Source organism: Prinia subflava, chromosome 1 (genome assembly GCF_021018805.1).
Source record: "Prinia subflava isolate CZ2003 ecotype Zambia chromosome 1, Cam_Psub_1.2, whole genome shotgun sequence".
NCBI classification, from domain to species: domain Eukaryota; kingdom Metazoa; phylum Chordata; class Aves; order Passeriformes; family Cisticolidae; genus Prinia; species Prinia subflava.
In genome coordinates, this window is record NC_086247.1 from 122,033,278 (window position 1) to 122,057,618 (window position 24,341).

General features: G+C 39.3%; 1 protein-coding gene across 2 annotated transcripts; it reads right to left on the bottom strand.

The window, feature by feature from the left end:
* KLHL7 (kelch like family member 7) lies at positions 1-24,301 on the bottom strand. 2 transcript variants are annotated; one of them, XM_063410607.1, is made up of 12 exons: positions 23,948-24,301; positions 19,955-20,057; positions 18,883-18,976; positions 17,586-17,710; positions 15,692-15,867; positions 12,890-13,064; positions 11,571-11,713; positions 10,790-10,858; positions 6,671-6,911; positions 3,459-3,660; positions 3,093-3,190; positions 1-1,521 (listed from the first exon to the last, which is right to left on the bottom strand). In XM_063410607.1, exons 1-12 carry the CDS (start codon positions 24,065-24,067, stop codon positions 1,238-1,240), a joined length of 1,830 nt encoding a protein of 609 aa, XP_063266677.1. In that variant the 5' UTR covers positions 24,068-24,301; the 3' UTR covers positions 1-1,237. The 2 variants fall into 2 exon arrangements, with proteins under 2 accessions (XP_063266677.1, XP_063266685.1); XM_063410615.1 differs by lacking the exon at positions 10,790-10,858 and having other exon boundaries at positions 2-1,521.
* Positions 24,302-24,341: the final 40 nt, after the last annotated feature.

Here is a 24,341-nt window from a genome sequence, read left to right on the forward strand (position 1 = left end):
TTAGAAGAGGTGATGAAACTACGATGCAGCTACGAATAAACTACCATGGGAGCAGGACAGGTATTTGTAGTTTTCCAGAACTGGGAAGAGGCACACGATGTCGATGACACCCAGAGCTTGAGAGGCTGGACTTCAAGGCTGCGTGAAGAAATTTACCATCATGTGGGCTGGATGCATTTACAGAACTCTGTGCTTCTAAACCAGAGATGAATAACCATGCGCAACTTCTGAAGACTTCTGTAAAGTATCTTTAATGACTTGGTTCATGCCATTTTAAAAACAGTCATTTCCAAGAAGAAAATCGATATATCTCTTGTATTGACTTTGCTTTTCTCATTCCTGTTCCCATGTTTGCTAATGGTTTGGCATCTACAGTATGTACAGTCTGATGCCTAGGAAAATAGACTGAAAATTCTTTCCAAGTTTCCAACTTGCTAGTTATAGTGCACAATTCTCGTCGACTTGCCCCACCATTCCCTACCTCAGTGTAATAAAAAAAAAAAAAGAAAAAAAAAGAAAAAAAAAATCAAAAAGACTTTCTGTCAAAGTTCCATAAAATGCCAAAGAGACCATCAAAGTGTTTCTCTAATTTCTATGTGTGGCCTCTCTAACCTTAAAAAATTGATAAGCAGTCATGCAAATGATTGAAGAAACTCACTGGAAGAGGGCAGCTGTCATGATCTAGAGAGCTGTTGAAACATGGGTAATCTTTATTACACAGCAGTCCTTGGTCTTTCCTGAGAAAATATCTTCATTTCATTCCAGTAAGATTTCTGCAGGTAGGTATGAAGGAGAAAAAACTGTTCTTCCTCTTTCTCATGAGCCAAGCTGTATTTACTCACCTTCATTAAAGGAAGTGTCTCTGCAACTGATCTTGGTAAAATGTCATTTAACCAGAAATTTTTTCTTCATCAAATGCTTTGGAGGCATTCCAAGTATTTGGATTTGGTCTGTGTTTGACAATGCCACACCCACAGTCCTTTTAAAGGAAGATGCCATGTGATATCACCTAGGTAAGTGGATTCTCAAAACACATCCCCATCTCTTTAAAATGGACAAGAAAATGGGCATGACAAAATCCACATTATACAATATGCTGTATATACAAATTGAAAGACTGCATCTCACTTTTTTCCTGTTACTAAATTTAACATGATTCAGTAAAACATGGAAACAAAGCACCAATAACCATCTTTTCCCAAGTCTTTGAAGAATGCCTCGGCATCTCATACAGTCTTCAGATCTCTAGAGTTTCTTCATTTGCCCCACAAGTGTCTACAACACAGATTAAACAACTCGTCACTGGGAAAGCACGGACTTTGGAGTTGGCTATCCACTTGTCTGTTTCAGTGTTATATTCAAGAATGTGCCCTAAGCGACCAACGCCCTGAAAACCAGCCAGGACATAGACTATGGGTCCCACCGCAGCACACTTCACTGTTACACCTTTCCATGGCATTGGAGACACCATCTTCCATTCATTCATCTTGATATCGTAATATTCTACATTATCAAGGCCACCTACAAAGCAATGAGATAGATAACTGCTTATTATGTTGCACTGTATGGACTGCACTACAGCATGCAAACTTAAGTCTTTATTTTCAAGGTTTCAAAACCCCTACACTTAGAAAAGCACATCTGAAAATACACCCCCGTTTCTAAACTAACAGCTTATCCTTAAATACAAAACCAGAGAAAAGTGAAAAGAAGATAGGAAGTAAGATGTATTCCAATAAATTCACACTAGTAATGAACTTCATGAACAGAAGAACTTTCGATGCTGAATTTCTGACGGATTTGGGGTTAGTGACTAAAACTCAGGAATTACCTGAAACTTTCCGATAGCAATGGCATTTCATTCTAGATGGCTCATGGGTACTTTTACCAAAACTAGCCATTTACTAATAGAAGATGTTATATTCTCATGATGTTAAAATCATGGAAGTGTAAAAGCCTAAGTCCCTTTGGAAAGGGTCAAAGGAAGCAAAAATTATAAGAGAAGAGTAGATTTTGTGACTAAGATTTGCTTTTTCAGGAAATCTGCTAGTAATTACACTTGACAATAGCTATGAACATCCTGGTCCCTATTTAATTCAGTTTTCACTTCTAGTACTGAATTATTAGATCTGAGAGATTAAGGAATCTCTCTATCATATTAGTAGATATGAGATTTTCAACCCAGACATAATTCTTCCTCATTTTATTCCAGTAAGAACAAATTTTGACACTTCTAAGAGGAGCATTAAGTGAATACACTTACATTTTGGCAGATTACGGATGGATAAAATGTTTGTGCAATAAATGTATCTGTTATTTTTGCATTAGGAATCAGTCACTGGAATGATGGAATCATTTGAGTAGCCAATAAAAAAATCAAGCTATATTCTAAAATAGCGTTCATCTGAAATCAAGTATTCCACTTATCATAAATAGCGATTAAAAAACCTCATAAATGAAAATTTTCTGTTTTGAAAAGCAGTTCAGAAACCCTGTGCAATTCAAACCATTCAAATTCAATTCTTCTTGTAAAGTATTATTCTTTTAGTTTTAAAGACAAGGAGACAGGCAGATCATAATTGACCTGGCCACAAAAGTAAATATTTCAAAGCTGGAGCAGTCAAAAGAGGTCTCACATTTTCACCATTTTAGAATACGAGACTAGATTTAAGTCTTTAGACTGAAGTTCCTAAAATAGGGTCTACACATTTACCTATCTCTCAAAAGAATGCTAAAACCTCTGAAAACACATGAATAGCTAAACCTTCGCCCCAAAAAAACCCCCAAACAAACATTAAATCTTTTTATCGCATGCTTCATTTAGCCATATTAACTACTTCAGAACTGGGCTACAGTAGGGCTGCATATCTGAACTTGACTATCATTAGTACAAGAATTAGAAAAATAAGGTAACAGGGAAGAGGGGAGGAGAAAGGAAGAATGCAGCACTGATGTAACAACAACAGGACATGTTTGGTGGTGCTGCTCAAAGCTTTTCAGCTGAACAGAGTAGACCAAGTTCATTCCAACATAGAAAAAAACCCCCATGAAACCTTGTGTGACCAGCTAGAGAATTAATAGAATTAAAGTACCTAAACTATTTTGTCCACCCACAGCAAATATTTTGTCCTTTACGAACACCAGCCCATGATTCTTTCTGGCTTCAATCATTGGACACAGTTCAGTCCACCTGGGGAAAAGAAATCAAACAGAAAAGGACAAATCACCATCTGGTTCAGAGAAAACAAATACAATTTATCATTAGGAAAATAAAATATGGAAGAAAGCTGTTTAAGAAAAACATCCTTTCAAGTAGAACTACACATAACTGGTTTCTTAATGCTGACTCAGGAAAAAATCCTTACCCGAGTTTTTCCTGTAGTCATCTATATTTCAGTCATTTACAGAGCTAGCAAAGACCGAGTGACTAAAGCCAACCTGACTTAAAGAACACTTACGTTTCTGTGGCTGGATCATAAACTTCACAGGAATTCAGGACTCTCCCGGAAACATTGTTTCCCAGGCTCCCTCCGCATACGTAAATGAGCCCGTTGGCCTCCACCATTCCATGGCTGCATCGCTGAGTCAGCATGCTGGGCTTTGTGTGCCAGCTCTCTGTTCTCGTGTCATAGCATTCAAATAAATACAGTGCAGAATTGCCTTAAAAAAAATAGAAACCCACCAAAGTGGCATTAATTCTTATGGTTGTCTTTCAATAGAAGAGTCTAACAGCAATTATCAAACTGATGCTTTGTTAGTGGAAAAGGGAAAGCTGCTTTCCCACCTCAAAAAGTAGAACTAGCCAGCTTTAAACTTGGGATTATTCAGAAAGCACATACTTGCAATTATTTTGACTCTTTTGTTCCAAAATATGCAAGTAAGTTTATAAAATTGCTATTTGTGTTTAAAAGCAAGAAGAAAAAAAGGGTTTTTTTTCTTGGAGGGGAATAGATGCTAAATAGAGACATATAAAAATTATCCATCCCATTGTCATCAGCTCATGCTACGCTTACTACTTGGAAATACATTGAACTTTCATATGTGAAGATGAAACTAGCTTTGTAAACTCACTACAGGGTCAAGGGTCTTTTTCCTCTAAGCACTGTGACTTGCCCAATACCCAGAATACTAGTTGCCTTTGGAATTTGATAGCTTACATCATAACATACCCCTGGAACTACTACCAACCACTGAACAGCTACCTCTGCCCAATTTACTTTCTTCCTGAGGAGTGGTAGATACTCATTGTCTGGAAGTGCAGGGTTTGTGTACTCTTCCCTCAAAAGCCAAGAAAACCATTACTGAAATCAAAAGCAATTTTTCTAATGAAGTACATGGGGGCTCAAAACTTGTGCTCAGGTAAGTGACCAAATCACAGCCAAGGCAGAGAAGGCTGAAAACAACCTTCTCAGAAAAGAACCACATCTTTCTTCCCTTTGTTTTGTAAGATATATTCACCCAGAACAGTTAAGGGTGCCTTTTCTTGTTTTCTTGCCTGTTTTACCTTGGCTTTCTACTTCTAAAAATTAAGCATGTCACACTAGCAGCACGTACTAGCAGCTGAAGATTTGAACCTTCAAGAGGATGCTGTTTCCAGACCCAAATGACTCCTATGAACACGCTCCTATAAAGCGTGCATTTCACACTCCTGACCTGTCATTCTCAGTATCACCAAAAACTGCATGGAGTGGGACATTTTTCTCTTTGATGTAAATAGACATTCTTATTGCTTTGAAGTTGTAGAAATTCCCATCCATGGACAATCCGCAGATCTTTTTTTTTTAACAGGTAGAGGCTTCCATTTTCAGTATAATGTGAAGTATTTCTCCTGCACTGAAGCGAGTGTGGAAGAATCTGGTACATTCAGCTTCCAAACTCTGCTAGTTACTGCAAATAGAACAGCACTCCCACCAATTCAAGAAGGGAAAATGAGCCATGTTGTCTATAAAGGACTGGCACGGTAATCCAACCTCTTCAGTTGATGGAAAAAACATGCAATTTTTAGATTTCTTTACAGCTAAACACACTGCAGCATTTTATCAGATTAATGCTTTCAGCATAATTGCCTGCTTCAAATTAGAAAATACTAGATTATTTTCCAATATTCAAGCAGACCTTTCCAAATTTTCACTATTCACTGAATTCTGAAGAAAAAGTATAGGCAAAATAAACTCCATTATTAATGTTGAGCTTTTACTATTCTCTCTTGATTAATACTTATGGAAAGCAAAGTGAAATTGTGCAGTAATGTGAGGGTGTGTTAATAAGAAAACTGCTACATTAAAATTTCAACTATAATTGTATTACTATTAACATTTATGTTAATGTATTAACATTTACCATGCATTAGAAAATATACTGTACTATCAAAAGTTTCTATTGTTATGCCCCATTAATTGAAACATGGGAAACTGCAAAAATTTATGAGATGCTGTAGCGTTCCAAGTTTCCCAGTGTGGCCTTAGTTAAGCCTATTTCAACTAATGGGAAAGGTGCTATTTCACATTCACCACACGAGGTGGCAGCTGGGAACTGCTTATTCTGCTGCCTCTTAAAATATTTTAGAGGTCAGATAACATGGCCTAAATGTTACAACTTCCACTGAGTGACCTATCAATGTTAAGCACTGATCATGACAACTTTTTCCTCTGTTCACCTCCCTCTGCAGCAAGGCAGACCTCAAAAGGATCTTCCTTCTAGGATTCTTTCCCATTTGTTTTTATTCCCCAGAATATAGCTTTATTAGCACAGTTATTTTTATGGCTATACCATGCCTGCATTTCAACCTCTGGGTTGTTGATGATGTATAATGTTTGGACAAGATAAAATATTCCTGTAACACCACAGCATAAGTCACCTTCTAGGCTTTTTGGAAAGCAAAAAAATCCCAATGGTCCTTTATTTTTTTTTCATTTACTATGCTGAATAACATCTAAAGGAAATATTTCTCCATTTGTGGAAGCAAACCAACAGAATAACAAAATAACAGAAGATAACTTCTGTCAATTGACAGAAAAATTGGACAAATTCTGTTACAGGACTGAGTACAATTTCACCACCAAAAGCAGTAGTTGTAAAAGATTTCTTTTCAACTTCCCCCCACCACCCCCCACCTTTAAAAGACCTCATTAGGCCTAACACATGCTGTATAAAAGGAAGGCTTTTGTCAAAATGCAGCTATTCTGGTCACACACTCCAGAAAATTTTAAAGTACACTGAATTCTGTGGATTTATAGAAGAAAGATAAGAGTGGGACTCCCAAAATATATTATCACACCATCACAGAATGGTTTGGGTTGGAAGGGACCTTAAAGATCATCTGTTTCTAACCCCTCTGCCATGGACAGGGACACCTTCCACCAGATCAGGTTGCTCAGAGCTCCATCCAATCTTGTCCCTATTTAACTCTAAGAGCTGCAGTGTACTTTTTACTCCAGTTAATGCAAACATTACTCATTTCAATCAGTGAGACCATTTTCAAAACACAACAGAAATAGATTGCTGGACTGGGCAAAGGGGGATAAAACCCTAAATATGGGAAAATAAACTCATTAGGCTAACATGGCAACGTGCAGTTTCTTGTCAACAAAATCATGCAAAAAACCAGAAAAATTTCCAGCTATCTTTCTTTGTGCTTTTTTGTTTGTTTTAAAGATTTTTAGTGTCTTACCCACTTCTGAACCACCAGATGTATAAATTTTGCCCTCAGCAGCACAGGCTGCAAGGCTATCTCGAGGTGTTGGAGGTCCTAGCTTGGAATACCAGCTATCCTTCACCACATTGTAGCAGTCCATTCGCTTTATAGGGAAGAGCTGGGAACCACCCAAAATATAAACTACGTTGTCCCAGAAGACACAAGCTGCATCCCTGCGCTTTTCAAAGGGACATCGGATGTCTGTCCAGCTGTAATCCTGCATTACAAAGAACAAGTAATGTCTAATAGATTATAACACTTACCTGCATAGCGAGTGTTTTTCAAACAGAGAGCTTTTCATAGAGATTTAGACATGGTCAGTTTTAACTTCCTTTTCAAAACAAACATGAACACTGTTTATTGAAGAATACTCCTCAGGCGTACTCTTGAAAAATTCTCTTAGACACAGACATAGTTAGCTGCAATGAACCATGACATTATGCATTTCTATTTCCTCATTCCCTATGTGCACTCTGTACAGCTTCCCTAAAAAACAGTTTTGGTGGTTTTTTCCAACACTATTGACCTCCTGCTGCTATCATGTTAGAAACAATGCATGTAATCAATAAAGTAGGATTGCATTTTCTTTTATAGCAATGGAAAAACACATCTTACATATAGTAACAGATTCTTTCTAAAAAATAATAAAATACAGAATGTACCAAACGAAGACAATGGAAAAAGAAGATAATATCCAAATTGACAAGCAACTCAGTAAAAAAGCTCTGATACATACTTTATTACCATGACAACTAGAAGCTTATTTACAGAATTTACAAAACACAAATATTCTATAGCTATCCACAGTTGATAGCATAAGAAATAGGGTAATGCTCCATCACAAATAATGGCAGTCATGATGCCTAGAAACTGATTTTGCATAGATTGACAAAATCAGCAAGTATCAAATATGAGCAGTAATGCTCAAAGCCTTAAAAACACCAAACTCAACAACTGATGGCAGACCAGGATAGCATACAGCACAAGAAACACTTCTCGAGTAATAGCATCTCACATATTCCATGAGCATAGCTTGAATCCTATACTGAACAGGAAAGTATGGGACCTTCACTGTTTGTGCCACCTCAAGAAGGTCTACCTCAACCTGCTGAATGACCTTCACTGTAATGGTTCACACAAGACGTTACATCATTACATTTTCTTAGCAAGGACATACTTCAAACACCTTGGTCAATGAGGAAGAACAGCGACTCCTACATGGGGGTTCAAAGAAAGAGAGGCAGAGTATGTTATAGTCCAGAACATCTTACAATCTTTTCTTGTAGCATCCCCCATATCAAGAAGAGCTGTCAGCTGCATGTGGCCCTTTATGGTGAGAAACAGGTCCTGGGGCATCCTAGAAAGGAAAGCCATACTACAGCATGGCAAAATAAATAGCTGCATAAATCTTAAGAAAATGTCTCAGTGCATTGTGTAAGATCAACATACTTTCTAGCTCAAATTTCTGGCAATTTTACAAAATATCCTGTTGTTTTCCTTTACTGTTATAAAGGGCTGTGACTTAACCCACTTTTATGGCTTCTGTTGATGTATCCATTTCATCCATACCTTTATCAAATGAAAAGCCATAGCTTGAGTATACTCAGCAGTACCTCCTCTTTCAGCAGGAGGCAATTTAGGTGATCCTCTTGCAATGCTCTTCAATGTTAGTCTGTACCACATAGAACTTATTTCAATTTTTGAATTTAACACATTTAGGAATTATGCAGAAGTGTTGCTTTACACCACAGTGAAGATCCACACAGCCCTGGGCAGTGCAAGTCTCAGTTCTGGGGGACTGAGTAGGGAAAGACAGACCAAGATAAGTGTATGGTGACTCTTTCCCTGCTGATCTCTGTTTTCATCAAATTGCAATGCAGGACACCAGAGGCAAAAGCTGTACCTTTTTATCTTTCATCAATTTATTGAATCACTTATTAAAACTCCCTGAACTCCTGAGAGTCTCAAGACCCTGTAACAAGAATGGCACACACATTACGGGCCTTGTGAAAAAGTACCTTTTTCCATCTGAGAATTTTCCTCATTTTCAGTTGATTCCTCTTCCAAGTTTATCATAAAACCCAGCAGACATGCCCACTGTGGACAACCTCCCCATTAACAGCTTACTGACTACAGCTCTATCTCCTCATAAAAGGTATGCTGGTTCCCTTAATCATCAAGAAATAGCATTGCCAGGCATGTGTTACTTTTTATTTGCCATTGTTGAATTTTGCACTGCTGAGCATTTAAAACTTCCAACCATTTCTGGCCACTACAGATAGTAATTTCAAAAGAATAAGCATACTGCTGACACAAAATCTCAATTGTATACATAAATTCTGTACTGAGAATTCATAACACAAAACAAATCTTTTATTCCCAACCTAGAGTTTTTTTTTTCATATTCTGTGAAAAATTCAACAAGAAAATGCTTCCCACAACTGTTAACAGAACATCTAGGATTTCTAATAGTATTCTGAAATCATGTATGTCTACTCAAATTAGTGCCAGACTGCTCCACACGTGTTATGCCCATCTGCATCTGTCCTGTTGCATCATTTTGCTCTCTTGATGAAGTACATGCATCGACAGAAATACCAGTTACAGTACAACAAAGATAGCAAATATAGTCTTAAAATAATATTGCTAACATTCTCTATAAATCAAACACAGTATCTAATTCAGTCTTATTTAAAGAACCTTTCTGACAATGAGGAAATGAATGTCATTGTTAGAGACTAATATTGTGTGCAAAGAAATCAGTGAAAATTAACATTTTTGCACTAGTTCTATGACACAACAACTACAGAAACTCATCTTGCAACCTATAAAATATATTCAGGAAAAGTATAACCTCTGCTTTAAGTTGGGCAACATGTAACAATTTAATTAAATTTCAGATTTTAATTAAAATCTGAAGTGAAGGATTAGGTCACTATTCCATCAATTCAGCAGACAAGCAGAAGTCCAAATTTTTCCTAAGGTCCTAACATTGCAGAAGTACATACAAAAGCTTAATTCTCTGTGACCCTCCCATAATCTTTTGATGAGACCAATTAAAGTGAGTTAAATGGTAATTCAGCAGGGGTTCTAGATCCTTGGTTTGTTGCACTTAATAAGCTATTGTCACAGTTTAAAGATTGAAATCAAATACTGAAGCAAAACATCCAGAAAAGGACCTTTAAATAGCTTAAGAGTTGGAAATTAAGTAAAAACTGTTCACCAAAACATGACAGGCTATCTAAGAGTATCCAAGAAAGCATATAAGCACTAGGAAAACATTGAAGGAACACATGCTTGTTAGAATAAAGATCTCAAATTACCCACTCCTAAAACTTTCCTTCCCTGCCCCATTCTTCCCCCTTCCTTATTCCACATGCAAGGCTGTAAGTTTTGATTGAGAAGCAATTCTTAAAAATGTCTTCCAAATTCAGTTATTTTTTGGTGTTATACCTGGATAAGTAGTCTATGAAAGGTAAAGCTCTTTCATTTTTTATGTAGACTTTCACAGACACTACTTTCTGTCTACAAAACAGATTTCTTTGCCAAAACCATGCAACTGCTTGAAAAGATATGAATGCCCTGATCAAAGGCTTCCCAAATTTAGACCTTGGAAAGGAGTGAATTATCTGCTCTGTACCCCTCACCTCCTCACCCCCAGTTGAAGTGCTGCTCATCTTGAGTATGTGTATAAAGGAAAAAAGCAGTCATTAGTTAAGAATTTTGAATTCCCAAAAGGAAAACATATTAAGTGTCTCTCAAGCTAAGTCAGCAAAGCTGACAGGTTTGGGTTTTTTTCCCCACAGACTTGAGTCGTACTCAGAGAAGGTGTCTTGAATTTTATCTTACAAAAGGAATGTGAAAAAAAAGTTCGAAACACATCCCAAAGGCTCATTCATTCAGATTTGACAGGGCTCACACTGACTATAAAGTTCACACAGCACACAAAACTGTTTGAAATTTTAACAAGCATTTAATATGCTGAGTTGGAACCAGAATTTCTTCAACAAAATATTACATGCATGAGATCTCATAACTTAAGAGAGCCCTGATGTTTACAAAGCAATTTTGTTCTGTATTACTGTATGTACTTGCCTGGTAAAACAGGGCATGGGTAATCCTTCTGCATGCAGTTGAAGTTTTTAGACCCTTTAGTCTGCATAGCTGAAATATACACCATTCCTGTGGCTTCATTTTATTCAAGAAACATGGGAACAAATTTCAAGCAGAACTTGCTTGCTCTAAATTGACCATCTCTTAAGTTTTTTGTTGTAGAAACTCACTCTTTTCCACTTTTGTAATACTTGACTCCCCATTCTTTTCCTTATATACTCTTAAGAACACACAAAATTGTGAACCATTCAGAAGATTTAGAAGTGGTTGCATATTTATAACAAATGCATTAAAAAGCCCTATAAAACTGGGTTCTACACTAACATATTAGCCAGTAACTTAACATGTGCTAAAAAAGCCTGTTTCGAGTTAATCTCTGAACACATAAATGCATGCACATGCATACAGACTTTCACATATTCCTAACCAACTGCCTACGTTTTAGTGACCTTTTGTTTATTTGCAGCTGTGGAATGCACATACCAATCAATGCTCAACTCAGACAGATTGATCAGCTCTCCATATCTAATATTGCTAAGAAACAAACACAATCATTCTATTCAAAATGCAGTATCACATCTAGGTACACAGACTTAAAAATACTTAATGAACCATATTTTTCCAATTGTATGCCCAGGAGGGAGGGAATACTTCCTTCCTAACACCATTTTGTAGATCATTATGTCTTTGTTAATATCATCAGCAAAGAAAACAGGCAAGATTACAAACAGTGAATCTTAATGCATTCTGAGGTAACGATTACCTTGGGATTAAAATATCTGCAGGACTGGGGCTGAGAGCCTCCAAACAAAGCAATGCGATAATCGTGTTTTTTCCTTCTCGGTCGGGTGCCTTCCACCAACTCTTCTCGGTCCTCTGGGGAAAGGAGGTGGTATCGCATCCCACCTGCAAGGAACACAACAACCATTGCAGATCCACTGTGGCTCATACATGGGTAGGGATGTTTCAGAGGCAGGATGGGGGACAGACGGAAGGGAGGGAAAAGATGAAAACCAAGTTTCTGCATTACACCTATACAGCTTTGATTCAAAATGGAAGAATGCACAGCAGCATGTGAGGGTGGGAGCACAGATCCAGATTTACACCCTCTTCCAAACTGCCTGCTCCATGTGAACACAGGACAGATACAGCCTCATGTTATGTACCAATGGATTGATCAGCTCATTTAGCCAATATTAGCAAACAATTAAGATTGTTGCACTGGAACAGTCAAAAGGAAGCAACCCCCCAAAAAAAGCATTCCAAAGAGTGCAAAAATATTGGTGACATTAAAAGCCACTCACACCAGACAAAAATCCTTATTTCCTATACAATACACCAACTCAGTGTCACACAAGAAGTATGACTGTGATGTCAAAAGTCAGCAAATACTTACCAACATACAGGTCAATTTGAATCCTGCTCATTGAGTCTGAAGTAAAACAGTTGTGTACTGATTTTTAGATCTACACTAAATTGAAGCCAACTAGTTAATTGCTACTGAAATTGCTTTTCTTTCTTAGATGATAAATTTTACAAATGGTGTCCAAAAACAAAAGGGAAGCTTGTTTCCTATTTCATCTGCATCCTGAGAATGCAAATGTAGGATGAATCATTGCAGGATCAATGTTCAATATATAATAGATAAAAGCAGTAAAACATACACCTAAAATTCTAATTTGCTTACGAAAGCTTTCAAATATTCAAAATGTTGACATATTTCTTTTATTAATGCACATACAAACATGAGTGATACTGAAGTTACGAGCCTGTCACAAAGGCAGACTAACTTTCAGTTACCCTAATGAGTCATTGACAAAAGCTCCATTCCATTACTTCTCATGGTTCATGCCATTTGCTAGGAGAAAACAAATGAAAGTCACACTGTTACATAAGGTAAGTTTTATTTACAGAATAATCTGCTAATCCAACTTCAACTAAACACAGCATCCTAGAGGGAACACAGATGGATTTAATGTGAAAATGTTAGAGTATTTTAAAGCAAACAATTTTCAAAAACTTTCAAAGAATTTTTTTAATTATACAGAACATCATAAAGATTTCAGCTAGAGGTCAACTTACTGATCACCATTTTAAGGCATTCTGGGTTATCCTGAATAAGTGGTTCGGCCTGAACTGTTTTACTTAAGAAGTTCTTTGATATTAGAGGAAACCGGACTTTAGCAAGAATATCAACCATGTAGGGCTGGCGATTTGGCTCATCATACTTCAGCCATCTGACTGCTGCATCATAAACCTTTAACGAGAGAGGACAAGACAAGGAGAGAAAGGGATAACGTATATCACCACACAGCAAGACAAGTAACAGAACCTTAATGCTATGAATTGATTCTAATGCCTGCTGGAGGTTAACCTATACTAACGTTTTATTACATGGGGATCCCATTGCCATCTTTCAAAAAAACCCAAAAAACTCCACCTACAACAAAAGTCAACCAAGCCCAAAAAAAGATAATGCTCAAACAAGTAAAACAAGTGCACAACCACTGAATAAATCTCATTGACAGACTTCAAAAGTCTACTACTTCTGCTGTTTAACTTTTTTCCCTCCAAATAGAAAACATGAATCTGCAATTCACATTTATGTGGGTAACTCCTATACCAGGTTAAATCTAATACTCCTCAAGTTCTGTGCCATAACATCAGTAATGCCTTCACAGAAATGAAATAACTTCTATTTGATATAGTCTCCTGAGGTGATAGACTGGTTTTCTTACCAAATTATCATGTTGGGTATCCAAATACATTGCTATTGTTGTGTCTTAGGGGATCACTTAAGTCAAAGTTTTTATCTGCAAACTATTGTAAATTTACCAGAGCATCTCCTCTTTTTCTCCTCCTCACAGAAAAAGATAATGGGTTTTCTTAGGGATCAGGGAAGGTAAAAGAGGGAAGACAATCAAGAAATTGGCTCTATTTATAATTGTTGACTGAGTCAGGAAGAAATGAAAAAAAAATCCAGGATTACATGTATATTCTGATATTTCCATGCTGTTCTCAGGCACAGCAAGCTTATCCAGAAGCACGGACTCTGAAGTGGCAGGACAACCTCACTGTAAGCAATAGCACAGCCAGTGCCTACATCTGTACCTGAAACTGGTCACAGTGATTGGTGCTGAGTGACAAATATAACATGGAAAGACACTTCATGGAAGAATTATTCAGGACTACTACACCACCCCAGCTGTAACTCTGCAAAATCACCAGGGAATGTGGGAGAGCAAAGAAAACAATAATTAAAGGCTCAATTCAATCAGCTAAGGAAATTTAACAGAATGACTTGAACAGGAGCATTGTATAGGACAGACAGTACTTAATGCTACCTTCCCTTTTTGCTAAATATAACTACACACCAAAACAAAAATTACGAGTATAATGTCAACTTTCTAGCAGTGCTCCTGAGAAATAAGACTCCTGTAGTACAGCTGTCAAACTTCTGTAGTTTCTTGCTGCACACTACCAGTTTCCTAAGGGAATTTTAATGATGCCATGCTGAATACATAACATTTCTACCACTGCTGCCAGGTTAAAGCATGCCAGCCTACCTTACCAACAGAACTTCAAAAATGTAAATCTTACCAGCTCTGAGAATGTTACCCCATGATCTGAACTTTTCCCAGCACTCAGCAAGAAAACTGAACAGTGACAGCACTCATACCTGTAACAAACCAACTGCCATATTCAATCACCTGATATTATCCCCAACTCTAATTCTTATTTTTATAATTTACATCACCATACAGTAAGACAAATAACTAAACCTTAATGCTTCAAACAAATTCTTCTGCCTGTTGGAGGTCAATGTCAACAGAAACTTCACAGTCAGCAGAACATCCATTTCCAAGAGGATACACATACCATCTCATCTCCAACATCCCTCTGTTGCACTTCAAAGGTGTGAGTCAGCTCGTGATGCCATACCCACACAAGCTTAAGTTACCCAATTCAAGCACCAGAAGAGCAGAGCTACAGAGGTAAGAGCGCAGTTTGTTTTCAACAGCTTTGACTAAGAAGCTACAAGTGCCCAGCAGCTACAAGTACCACTCAACTGCTACAACCAGCCTACAACCACCTGTCTGGGCTGCAGTGCAGACACCTTGTATGCTTCCTATTTTCCTGCAGTAGGAAGAACACGCTGGCAAATAATCATTCAGGGCTGTGCTCTAAGCTGAATCAAGCATTCCAGATGGGATGGCTGTGAATGCAATTTCTACCACAGGTTACAAGTTTTAACTGAGTGAACTCCAGGCTCCTTTCAGCCACCTAAACTTTTTTATGTCCAGTCCCTAAATAAAGTTGTTCCAGCAATCCACCACTGCCAATGCATGTAGCTTTCAGTGTTTTACTCATCTTACTGCCAAGTCCCTCAGTTCCCCAGGCTTGTGTATGTTATGTTTCCATCAGGAAACTCCTCTTTGGAATGGGCTAGGCCATACTCAGGTAGAAATGTGCACCCATTAAGGTGCAGTTTGCTCACTACTTTGAAGTGGTCCATTTTCACCAAAAGCACATAAATCCCAATCTAGAAGCAATCACTACATTTAGCTCACACACTATTGAATCAGAAGCCCTTTAGCTATCTTAACAAAGGAAACTGTTCTGCTTACTTCCTCTGTGACTTCTTTCTTCTAACTTTGCTGAAACAACACATCTATAAACCACACTTGAAATGTGAATATTTATTAATATTTGGTTGTGACCAAGTTAGGATGAACCTTATATTCCACAATTTAGCAAGCACTATGTGCATCATATCCTCTAGGAACATCAGAAGTGAGACACTGGAATACCTGAAGCCAGTTCTTGATAAAAAAAAGACAGTTAAGTTCAATTCTTTTAGCTTCTACGAAACAGGGATCTCACCTGGTCTTCTGCCCTCACTGTCAATGTATCTTGATTCAGGAGATGTGTCACACGCTTAACATCAAGCTGAAGGAACTCATCTGTCTTGTAAACCTCAGTGAAATGCTGATGGATGAAGTCATCTGCAGTGGCTTTCAGTTCCGGGCAGTCTAGGCATTCTGCAAGCACACTTATGCCTGTGAAGGAAAATGAAGAAAAAAACCCTTCTAAACTTGAACTGCAATTACCTTTAATATATGAAAATAGAATACAATTGCTGTAGTTTCAGCGATACTTACAATTCCACTTTAATATTTATTACCCTGCCTTTTTTTCTCCCATTAAAACACATGTTATCATAAATCACCTGCAATTCAAGGCCAACTAAGACAGGGACAAGCTGCTGATCCCTGTCCCTACTGAACTAATTGGAGGGTCAGACCTGCAACACTTGCTGTATTAATTGTCTCTCCAGCACTATTTCCTCACTGTTTCTTTCCCAATTACAAAGCAGACAACAGTACCTTAACCAAGTCTGAGCCAAGCCACACTAACCATGTCTAACCAGAACAGCTTGAGAAACTGGGTTCATGTTTTACAACCTCTCCTGACCTGCTCATGCAGCATCAGTCACCAACCAAGTCCAGTTTCCTTCAAGAGTCATGCTGAACTGGGACCTTTCTATATATGTAGCACAGTCAGCTGAAGACCAACACAAAGTCAGGCTGCTGTTGCTGGAAGGACAGAAGGCTGGCATAAAGGTGTAAACAGCAATAGCAGCTGAGAAGCACCACTGCCAACTTTGCCATTAAAAACCAAACAAGCACAGAGCTTTTCAGCAGCAACTTCTCATCATTCCAGTCTTCCTTCTCACAGAGGAAATGTCCAGTAGGGTCAGCAGCTCACCAACAAATGGGTTGCAATGAGTCTGAGCTGCTCAGTGTAGTAAAATGCAAACTAAAAAGATAAAATCCACAGGTATTACAAAATTTCAAGATTCAAATGAGGCCTTTCAAATACTTTTTTTTTAATGAACTGTGTACTTGCTTATGAGTTTGCACAAAACATGTCCCAATTTAAAAACAATGCCTTAAGGAAAAATTGTTTTAATCTTTTTGCAATAAATTAGCAACAAAGTATGCAAGTGTTAGAGATCACAATTAATTTTCCACCTAACAGAAGCCACAGGGCAGAAATTTGCCTCAAAGCAAGACTAAGTGGCATTTTCCATAGGTAATGCCTTTCTCCCAGCAGAAGGGAGAGAGCTTTCAGAGCTCTCGTGTTTCAGAGCTGCACCTGTACTGCACTGAAGGGTCAGTTGAGTCACTGTAATTCAGATGTACTCTGCAAAACATTTCTATTGCTGCTATAAACGTCTGTAATATGATAGATATTACGAGAATTACCTAAAAATGTCAATAAAAAACACTAAAAAAGTTTCTCTTTAATTTCTGATTATATAAAGTGCACCAAATCTAAAATATGAAAACATATTTAGTTCTACTTGCTGTTTACCTTTTCTATAACACTGAGTTTACATTACAGCTACAGAACAGGATATCAAACCTGCCCAGATGACATTCATTGTTTTCAGTCAAAGTGAAAAGTGAATAAAACCAAAACTAGCCTAAACTTACTCTGTTTATACTTGTAGAAGATATGCTTGTTTTGTAAGTTACAAGTATGTCAGATTCTGTCGCAAGAACAGTAACAACTGAAAGCTCCACCTCACCAAACACATGCAGTTCTCTAACAAACAAGAAGTGTCCTTGCATAGTCAGTGGAGAAACAGTTCAGGTTCAGATAAAAACTATTTTAACATGCCTGGATTTAGCCAAATGTTACTGTCTATCTGCAGATAGACAATACAGCAAAGTTAAAAAATAAACACTAAATTTAAGTCTATTTCTCTTACCAAGACAATTGGAAGCATCAACTTGTTCTTTTAAAAAGTCCACACACATTTTTTTCACAGGTTCAATTTGATACTGGTTTGCTGCATCTAGTAAAGACTGGACATTATTGCTGTTAACTGAGATTCTGCAAAACAGAAGGTGTAAAATTAGCATAACTGAAATTACCTAAGTTGCAGCAATAAAAAAAGCAACTTATACTAATTCACATAAGTGGCAAAATTATTTTCCTCCTATTCACCCAAGAATCTTTCACATACAGTCTTAAGGACACCTTCTTCATGACCTTTACAAACTGCTTTTGTTTCCTCCACTTTACCCAAGCAGGGCAAAGAATAACCAGTTCTGGGATCTGAAGAATAACCCTTTAACAGGTCCTGTGTGGTCCTATACTATCGCAACGAGTTGTGTGATTAACCACTTTCACAGAAGGGGAAAAAAAACCAAATCCAGAACCTTTTTTAATTATCATTTTCAACTCCCAAACAGACATCAGCAAAACATGTCTGAACTCTCTCAAGACTGGTCTTGCTGATTTGGCCAGTGCATAAGCAGAACAACCAGTTTGGCAGTGCTTCAAGAGAAGTTATGGAGGCCACAGCCTAGGGCTTGGGTACCAGGACAGGCAACCATGGGGCTGCTAACACAGACTGCCTCCTACCACTGATGGACTGTACAAGAAGATTCCCCTCAAAAGAAAGGAGAAAGCCTCCTTAATGAGAGTTGACCCCATTAGATGAAAGGCCTGCCATCCATAGGTCTGATTAAAGCTGATTAAGTACTGTTTACAATCCCAGCCATCTGCAAGAGCTCTGTTGGGGGAGGGGTCGGAAGAGGAAAAAACCCAAAGAAATCCCCAAATACATGGACAAGCTGAGATAGGGGGAAACACTGTTCACAGCAGAGTTATCCACTCTGCCTGCTTTGAGATGAAGGTATAACTCGTGGAAATGGTTCTGTGCCATAGCTACTATGACCACAAAGAGAGACCCTGCTGACCTGAAGTACAGAACCATGGGAAACATCATTTGACTCCAACAATGAAGTCAAAAGCTTGAAGTGCTTGAATTGCTTTCTGGAGACAAACAGCATTCTCTTTAATCTGTAGGGCTTCCTACTGGGTCAAATAAAAAGGAAGAGGGAAGAAGGATAGAAGGTCTAGTCACAACAGGCTTTAAACAAAGGAAAGAATTTTAATCATAACAAAACAGGTGAATCACAGAAGCATTATTTTAAGCTTTTATCACTTAAAATTGGCAGGCTTCCTAGAAAAGCATGAGCTTTAAACAACAAAACTACCTTGCAGTATAAGCAAACTCCACAAGCTGTTCAATAATGTCAGGCTCTGCATCTTTTAGCTCCACTTCAAAGGACTTTGATTCAATCATATTTGCTGCAAACACATTAAAAGACAAACTTTTAATCACGAAGTCACTCTGGTTATTCTATGTTTTGCAAACAGTAGAAAATAAAGCAATTATACAAAGTGGTAACATGCAAAAACTGCTCAGTTGATTGCTGTTTTCCCAGGATTGCTAATGCAAGTCAGGAAAGGAGGCAGTGGAACAAACAAGATAACTGGTGTGAGTACATCCCTTGCATTATCTAAATTATGATGAACTGTTTTAAGCAGAAAAAGTCCTAGACGTTGTTGACTGCAGCCAGATTACCAAGTTAGTATCAGCACTGCCAAAAGCCATTTCCACATTCAAGCTGATAACAACAGAGACATGAGCGAGCTCCCACAGCCAGACACAGCACCAGGTTTGCCCACAGGTGGTTACCACTGACCACTGGAATGCATGGTTATTTCACTTCCACTCAGCTTCCATTTTACAGCAATTTTACAATTCATGTGTAAGAAGGCATACAAAAGATAAGATACTGCATAACTGAATTTTTGAAAAGAACATAAACAAAAGAATCACAGAACCACAGAATTAAGGTAATCACATAAAGGTTGGAAAAGATTTCTAAGATCATCCACTCCAGCCACTACACCATGCCTCTAAACTCTGAAAGCCTAATTTATATGCAGAAGTGCCCAATGGCAGACAAATTCGGTAATGGGACAAAAAAAATCCCAATTTTCAGGGAATTAAGGAAGGACGATAAACTCTAGTACAGTGTATAGGCCCCTGTTATTAAGAGAGCATATATATGAAGTGACACTTGACTTGATCAAAATAGAGTTAAAGAGAAAATGAGGGGAGGGGTGAACAGAGATGAATGGAAGGACACAAAATGAGAAACCTTCACCAACACTTACCCTCAAATAAATTATTTTCATAAGATAAACAGGTTGACAGACATAAATATAACAGGACATCATAATGAAAGTTTTAAATGAATCAATTTTCAAAGGACTTACTAGTAAACATCAAGTTAAAAAAATGACTGGCTGAAGCAAGCACAACACGGTGAGCTGGGATCTTTCTTTCTTGAACCATAAGAATGACATCACAAAGAGTTTTCTGAATCAGAGAGGAAAGAAAGAAAAATCAGCATTTTTGAAAATATTCCAACAATATTTCTTTTACAACAGCTTATGAAAATTCATTGCTTTTTGTAACACACGCAACTCAAGAGCACTATGTGATAAAAAGATTTTCTGAAAGTCAAAGTTCAGTAGCCTGGAGAACCAGGAAGCATCAGTTTACCCATGAATTTGGATGGTCACGAATAACATGAACTCTGATTGAAGTATGTCCTGTAGTTTTTCCATCAGCCTACAATAATGTAGGCTCTGCAGCACCTAGTAGGAGCTGCATTTATATTGTATTGCTTTCATCTGTCAGTGGCTCTCCTCTACTCTGCTGCTAATTTTCAAAACAATTCACAGAACCTCATGTATGAGGACTGCCATCCTATTTCCCTAGTGAAGTCAAAGTGATGGATGTGTTTAAAGCATTCAATGGAGCATTTTAAAGAAAATGTATCAAAAAATACCACTTCAGTTGGCAGGGTTTGACTGGTCACATCTGATGAGCAACCAGCTTCCAAACAAAATGGAATTTATTTCTCATTTGTTTGCTGTTTATATGTAGGCTAGTTTCTCCCCTGCATGTGAACTGTCATGCTCTAGAAGGAGCAGGGAAAGCAACAGAACTTATAAAAACTGTCAGGAGAGACTGGGGTAAAAACCCCCCATAATCCGAATAGATTCTGAAATGCTATCTCTTCTGAGAACATATTGAGTGAAATAAATGCATATCATACTACAGTTAATTATAATTATCTATTAAGAAAGAAAAACTGAGCAGCACTGCTTCCTCAAAAAAAAAAAAAGGATAATAGTCCAAAATTATTTCCAAGTTCATGGAACTGCTTTCAAAAACATCTAGTACACCCATTCCAAGGCCAGCCTCAGAAAAGAACATTTCTACTGTGGGAAATATAGACTTGCTTAGAACTGCAACCGTGTTTTCCACATGGAGACAATAACATTTACTTTAAACATGCCTGTTTCATTTTTTACAGGACACTCAAAAGCACATATTGGACAAAATATAAATAATACTTTCAAAAATATTAACTAAATGAAAGTTAGATGGGGGTGACATATAGCTTCCTTTGTAGTTTTAACCCACTTTGGATTGAAACCACAACAAAAAAGAGACCATTCTGGAAAAGTTCCAGAGGAAATCCTTTAAAAACTTGGCCTTTATGGCCAAGCTTTGCTAAGACTTGCACCTGTTGCTTGAGCTCCACACTGCATTTCTAAGACACATTACATTAAAAAGCTCAGCATTTGAAACACCTCAGATGTTCTAAGGCTCCTCTGGGTGCATTTGCCAACCAAAACAGAGCATCATTTTAACTCCTTTCCCTGGGATGTTCCAGGGTGTGACAGTTCCATTCCAACTAATGCTCTTCTGAGGATTTCTGCACCTCTTTCCAGGACGACCCACTGTTGTCACTGGGTCACCTCCACCACGTGACTGGTGGTAACCAAAGGACACACCCGAGCGTCACCTTCTGCAGGGCACTTCACCTTCCAAATAACAGGTTCAGCAACACCTTGCAGCCCTATCCCAGCTTCATTTCCAATGACTTCATTCTTGGCTGACCTCCACTGAGCTGCAATGTTGCAACAAATGATTTATGCACACACTGTACAACAGCTCTGGAGAACCCACCAAGATGGGGGCCACCAATGCTGGAGACAAGCACCAAGTCTTCCAAGCACTAAACACACCTGGCTCCAACACCTCACCTGTACTGAGTGCAAGTGTGTCCATAGTTTACTCTAAACTCCCATATTCATGAAGGATTCCTCTTCATCCCAGCTTACACAAAAAGCAGCCTCCTTAAAACGAGCTCCCATTAAGTTCCCATCGGCCCAGATTCCTACAGGATTAAACTAATGAGCTAAATACCTAGAGCTGCATGTGCACCTTGACATTTCCATCACAGGAAATTTAAACTCATATTCAGGTTTTGTAACTACAGCATAGTTCTTGATGTATCAAAATACATGAGGAAAGAGCTGACTACAAATTCTCTAACAACTTTAGCACAACTAAGGAGCTGAAATAGGTGTTTTCCTCTGGCTACTGCCGACTTCCCAAATGTATCCTGTATAATCACACCTACCCCTACTCCCTCAGTAATACTTGAGCTCCTCTTACAAACAACTCCTAAAAGAAGCATGAGTTGCATGAAATCTGCAAGAATTTCTGGACCAGTCAGCACTGTGTGGGATATGTAAAGGTCACCTGATGAAAGTTTGCAGGCAAAACTCAGCACCTCCTTGGGCATAACAGATTCTGGAATTTGAATCAGAAGTACACACAAACTTCACAGCACTTAATTCTGAGGCTCTCCTTCTTTGGAGTGGCTCACATCTACATGAGAGCTGGCACTCCACTATACTGCAAGATGAGGTACAGAACAATGCGGTACCACACACTGGGAGAGGGACAAGGTAAAGCACTGTGAATTCCTGTGCTGGGGACTGGACATATATCTACAGGAGGGCAATAGCTCCTTTATCTACTTACAAATCATAACAGCATCTGGCATTCCCCTTTAAACAATGGCAGAGGTATGACTTGGTTATATTCATAACCAAGTTATGAATTCAGCCACACCTTGGAATATGTTTAGACTTTTAGATCAGAAAAAAAGCCTACATAAAAAATATAGATCACAGACTTTAAGTCTTAGCTCTACTACCTGAAATCACTGAAAAAAGATTAGTTTTCATACATAGGAGATTAGTTGTGTGAAATGGTTTATGCAAGACAATGTAATTGACTGTCTATTAGTGAGTGAAGAACAGGGCCGAAGTGCCAGAGAAAAGCAGAACCAACACCAATACTTGTGAGGTCAGGACTCAGACTGCTGGTGCAGACAGCATGAAAAGTTGGACTGAGCCTGTGGCAATACTAACGCTGGAGGACAAGAAACTAAACCCTAGAAGATACAACACATGACAGTGCCAAGAGTGAAGCTCCTACATGGTCTGGCTTCAGAGTCAGCTTTAACTCTGGCTACACATCACTGTTTTTAAACCTAAGTTCCACAATCAATCTAGATCCTCCTCTGAGAAGAAAGATTTCTTCATATGCAAGGAGTTACACGTGTCATCCTTCTGCTCTTGTACCATTAGTTCAATTAAAAAAAAAATTAAAAATTAGTATTTACTTGAGTGTGGACATCTCAACTGAATTGCACTTGTATGATTGCAATATTGGTTACCACTCTTGCTCCACTGCTAAAGAGGAGTTGACTTTAATATTCACTAAACTCTTGACCATGGAAGCTGATCAGCCCCAGAGTTCAGAGTTTGAGGCCAGATGAAGCCACTAAATTCCTACACTGCCACTAGCTTTCTAGTGCAATGGCCAGAGGTATTCAAGACAAAAATGCCACCTTTGACACCAAACAATGGTTCTACTCATCCCCCTCCTCCTGCTGCAGTTTCGCTGTTCACAGGGTATTGTTCAGAGAAGAGTTTCTGGTAAAAAATTCAGCATCAGCGCCTTTTCACTGCCCTTAGGCTTAGGTTCGAAAACGGCTCCGTGAATGCTCGTACCGGGGACACCGGGCCATCCATCAATCACGGCCTCACTCATGCCCCACCACACGCAAAGCGTTATCAGATAAGGAAAACCAGATCCACGGCGTCTTCTGCCTCCAGCACCCACAAGGAGCCGGAGCAAATGAAATCGGAACTCGCCGCTCGGGCTGTGCGGCTCCGCAGACCCTGAGGCACCGGCGGCGCCGGGCCCGGCGGGTTTTTCCCCGCAGTCGGGCCCAAGGGACAGGAAACCCACGGGACCCTCGGCGCGGGAGCGGGACCGGCCCTCAGGGCGGCACGGACGCCGCGGTGCCGGCTCCCGGCGAGCGCCTCCCGTACCTGTTTGCGCATGGCGTTCATGACGCCCATGAACGAGGCGAGCAGCTTCGCCTCCTCGCGGGCGGCGAGCTTCTTCTCCGTCTTCTTCTTGCTGCTCTTCTCCGACCCGGGCGCGGCCATGCTCGCCCGCGCTCACCGCCGGCGCGCCGACCCCGCCCGGGAACATGCGCCTGCCGGCTGCCGGGCGGCGAGCAGCGTGTGCCGGCGCTGGGCACGGGGCGGCGCTCGGTGCAGGGGCGCGGGGCAGGGACACCGGAGGGACACCGGAGGGCCGCGGTAGCTCCCGCAGCGCCGCTGTCGCCGCGGCGGAGGCAGCCTGGGGGCGGGGCCGGGCGCGCTGACGCCATCGGCCGGCGCGCGGCCCCACGCGGGGTAAACAAAGAGCGGGGAGGGG

What these genes read in the sequence shown, in the direction of transcription:
- KLHL7 (XM_063410607.1), bottom strand. Translation starts at nt 24,067, where the DNA reads ATGGCCGCGCCCGGGTCGGAGAAGAGCAGCAAGAAGAAGACGGAGAAG. An exon ending in TTTTAACTTGATGTTTACTA is followed by an intron (nt 18,977 to 19,954) that starts GTAAGTCCTTTG and finishes ATGTGTTTGCAG; the next exon opens with CAAATATGATTGAATCAAAG. An exon ending in TGATGCTTCCAATTGTCTTG is followed by an intron (nt 15,868 to 17,585) that starts GTAAGAGAAATA and finishes TTTCCTTCACAG; the next exon opens with GCATAAGTGTGCTTGCAGAA.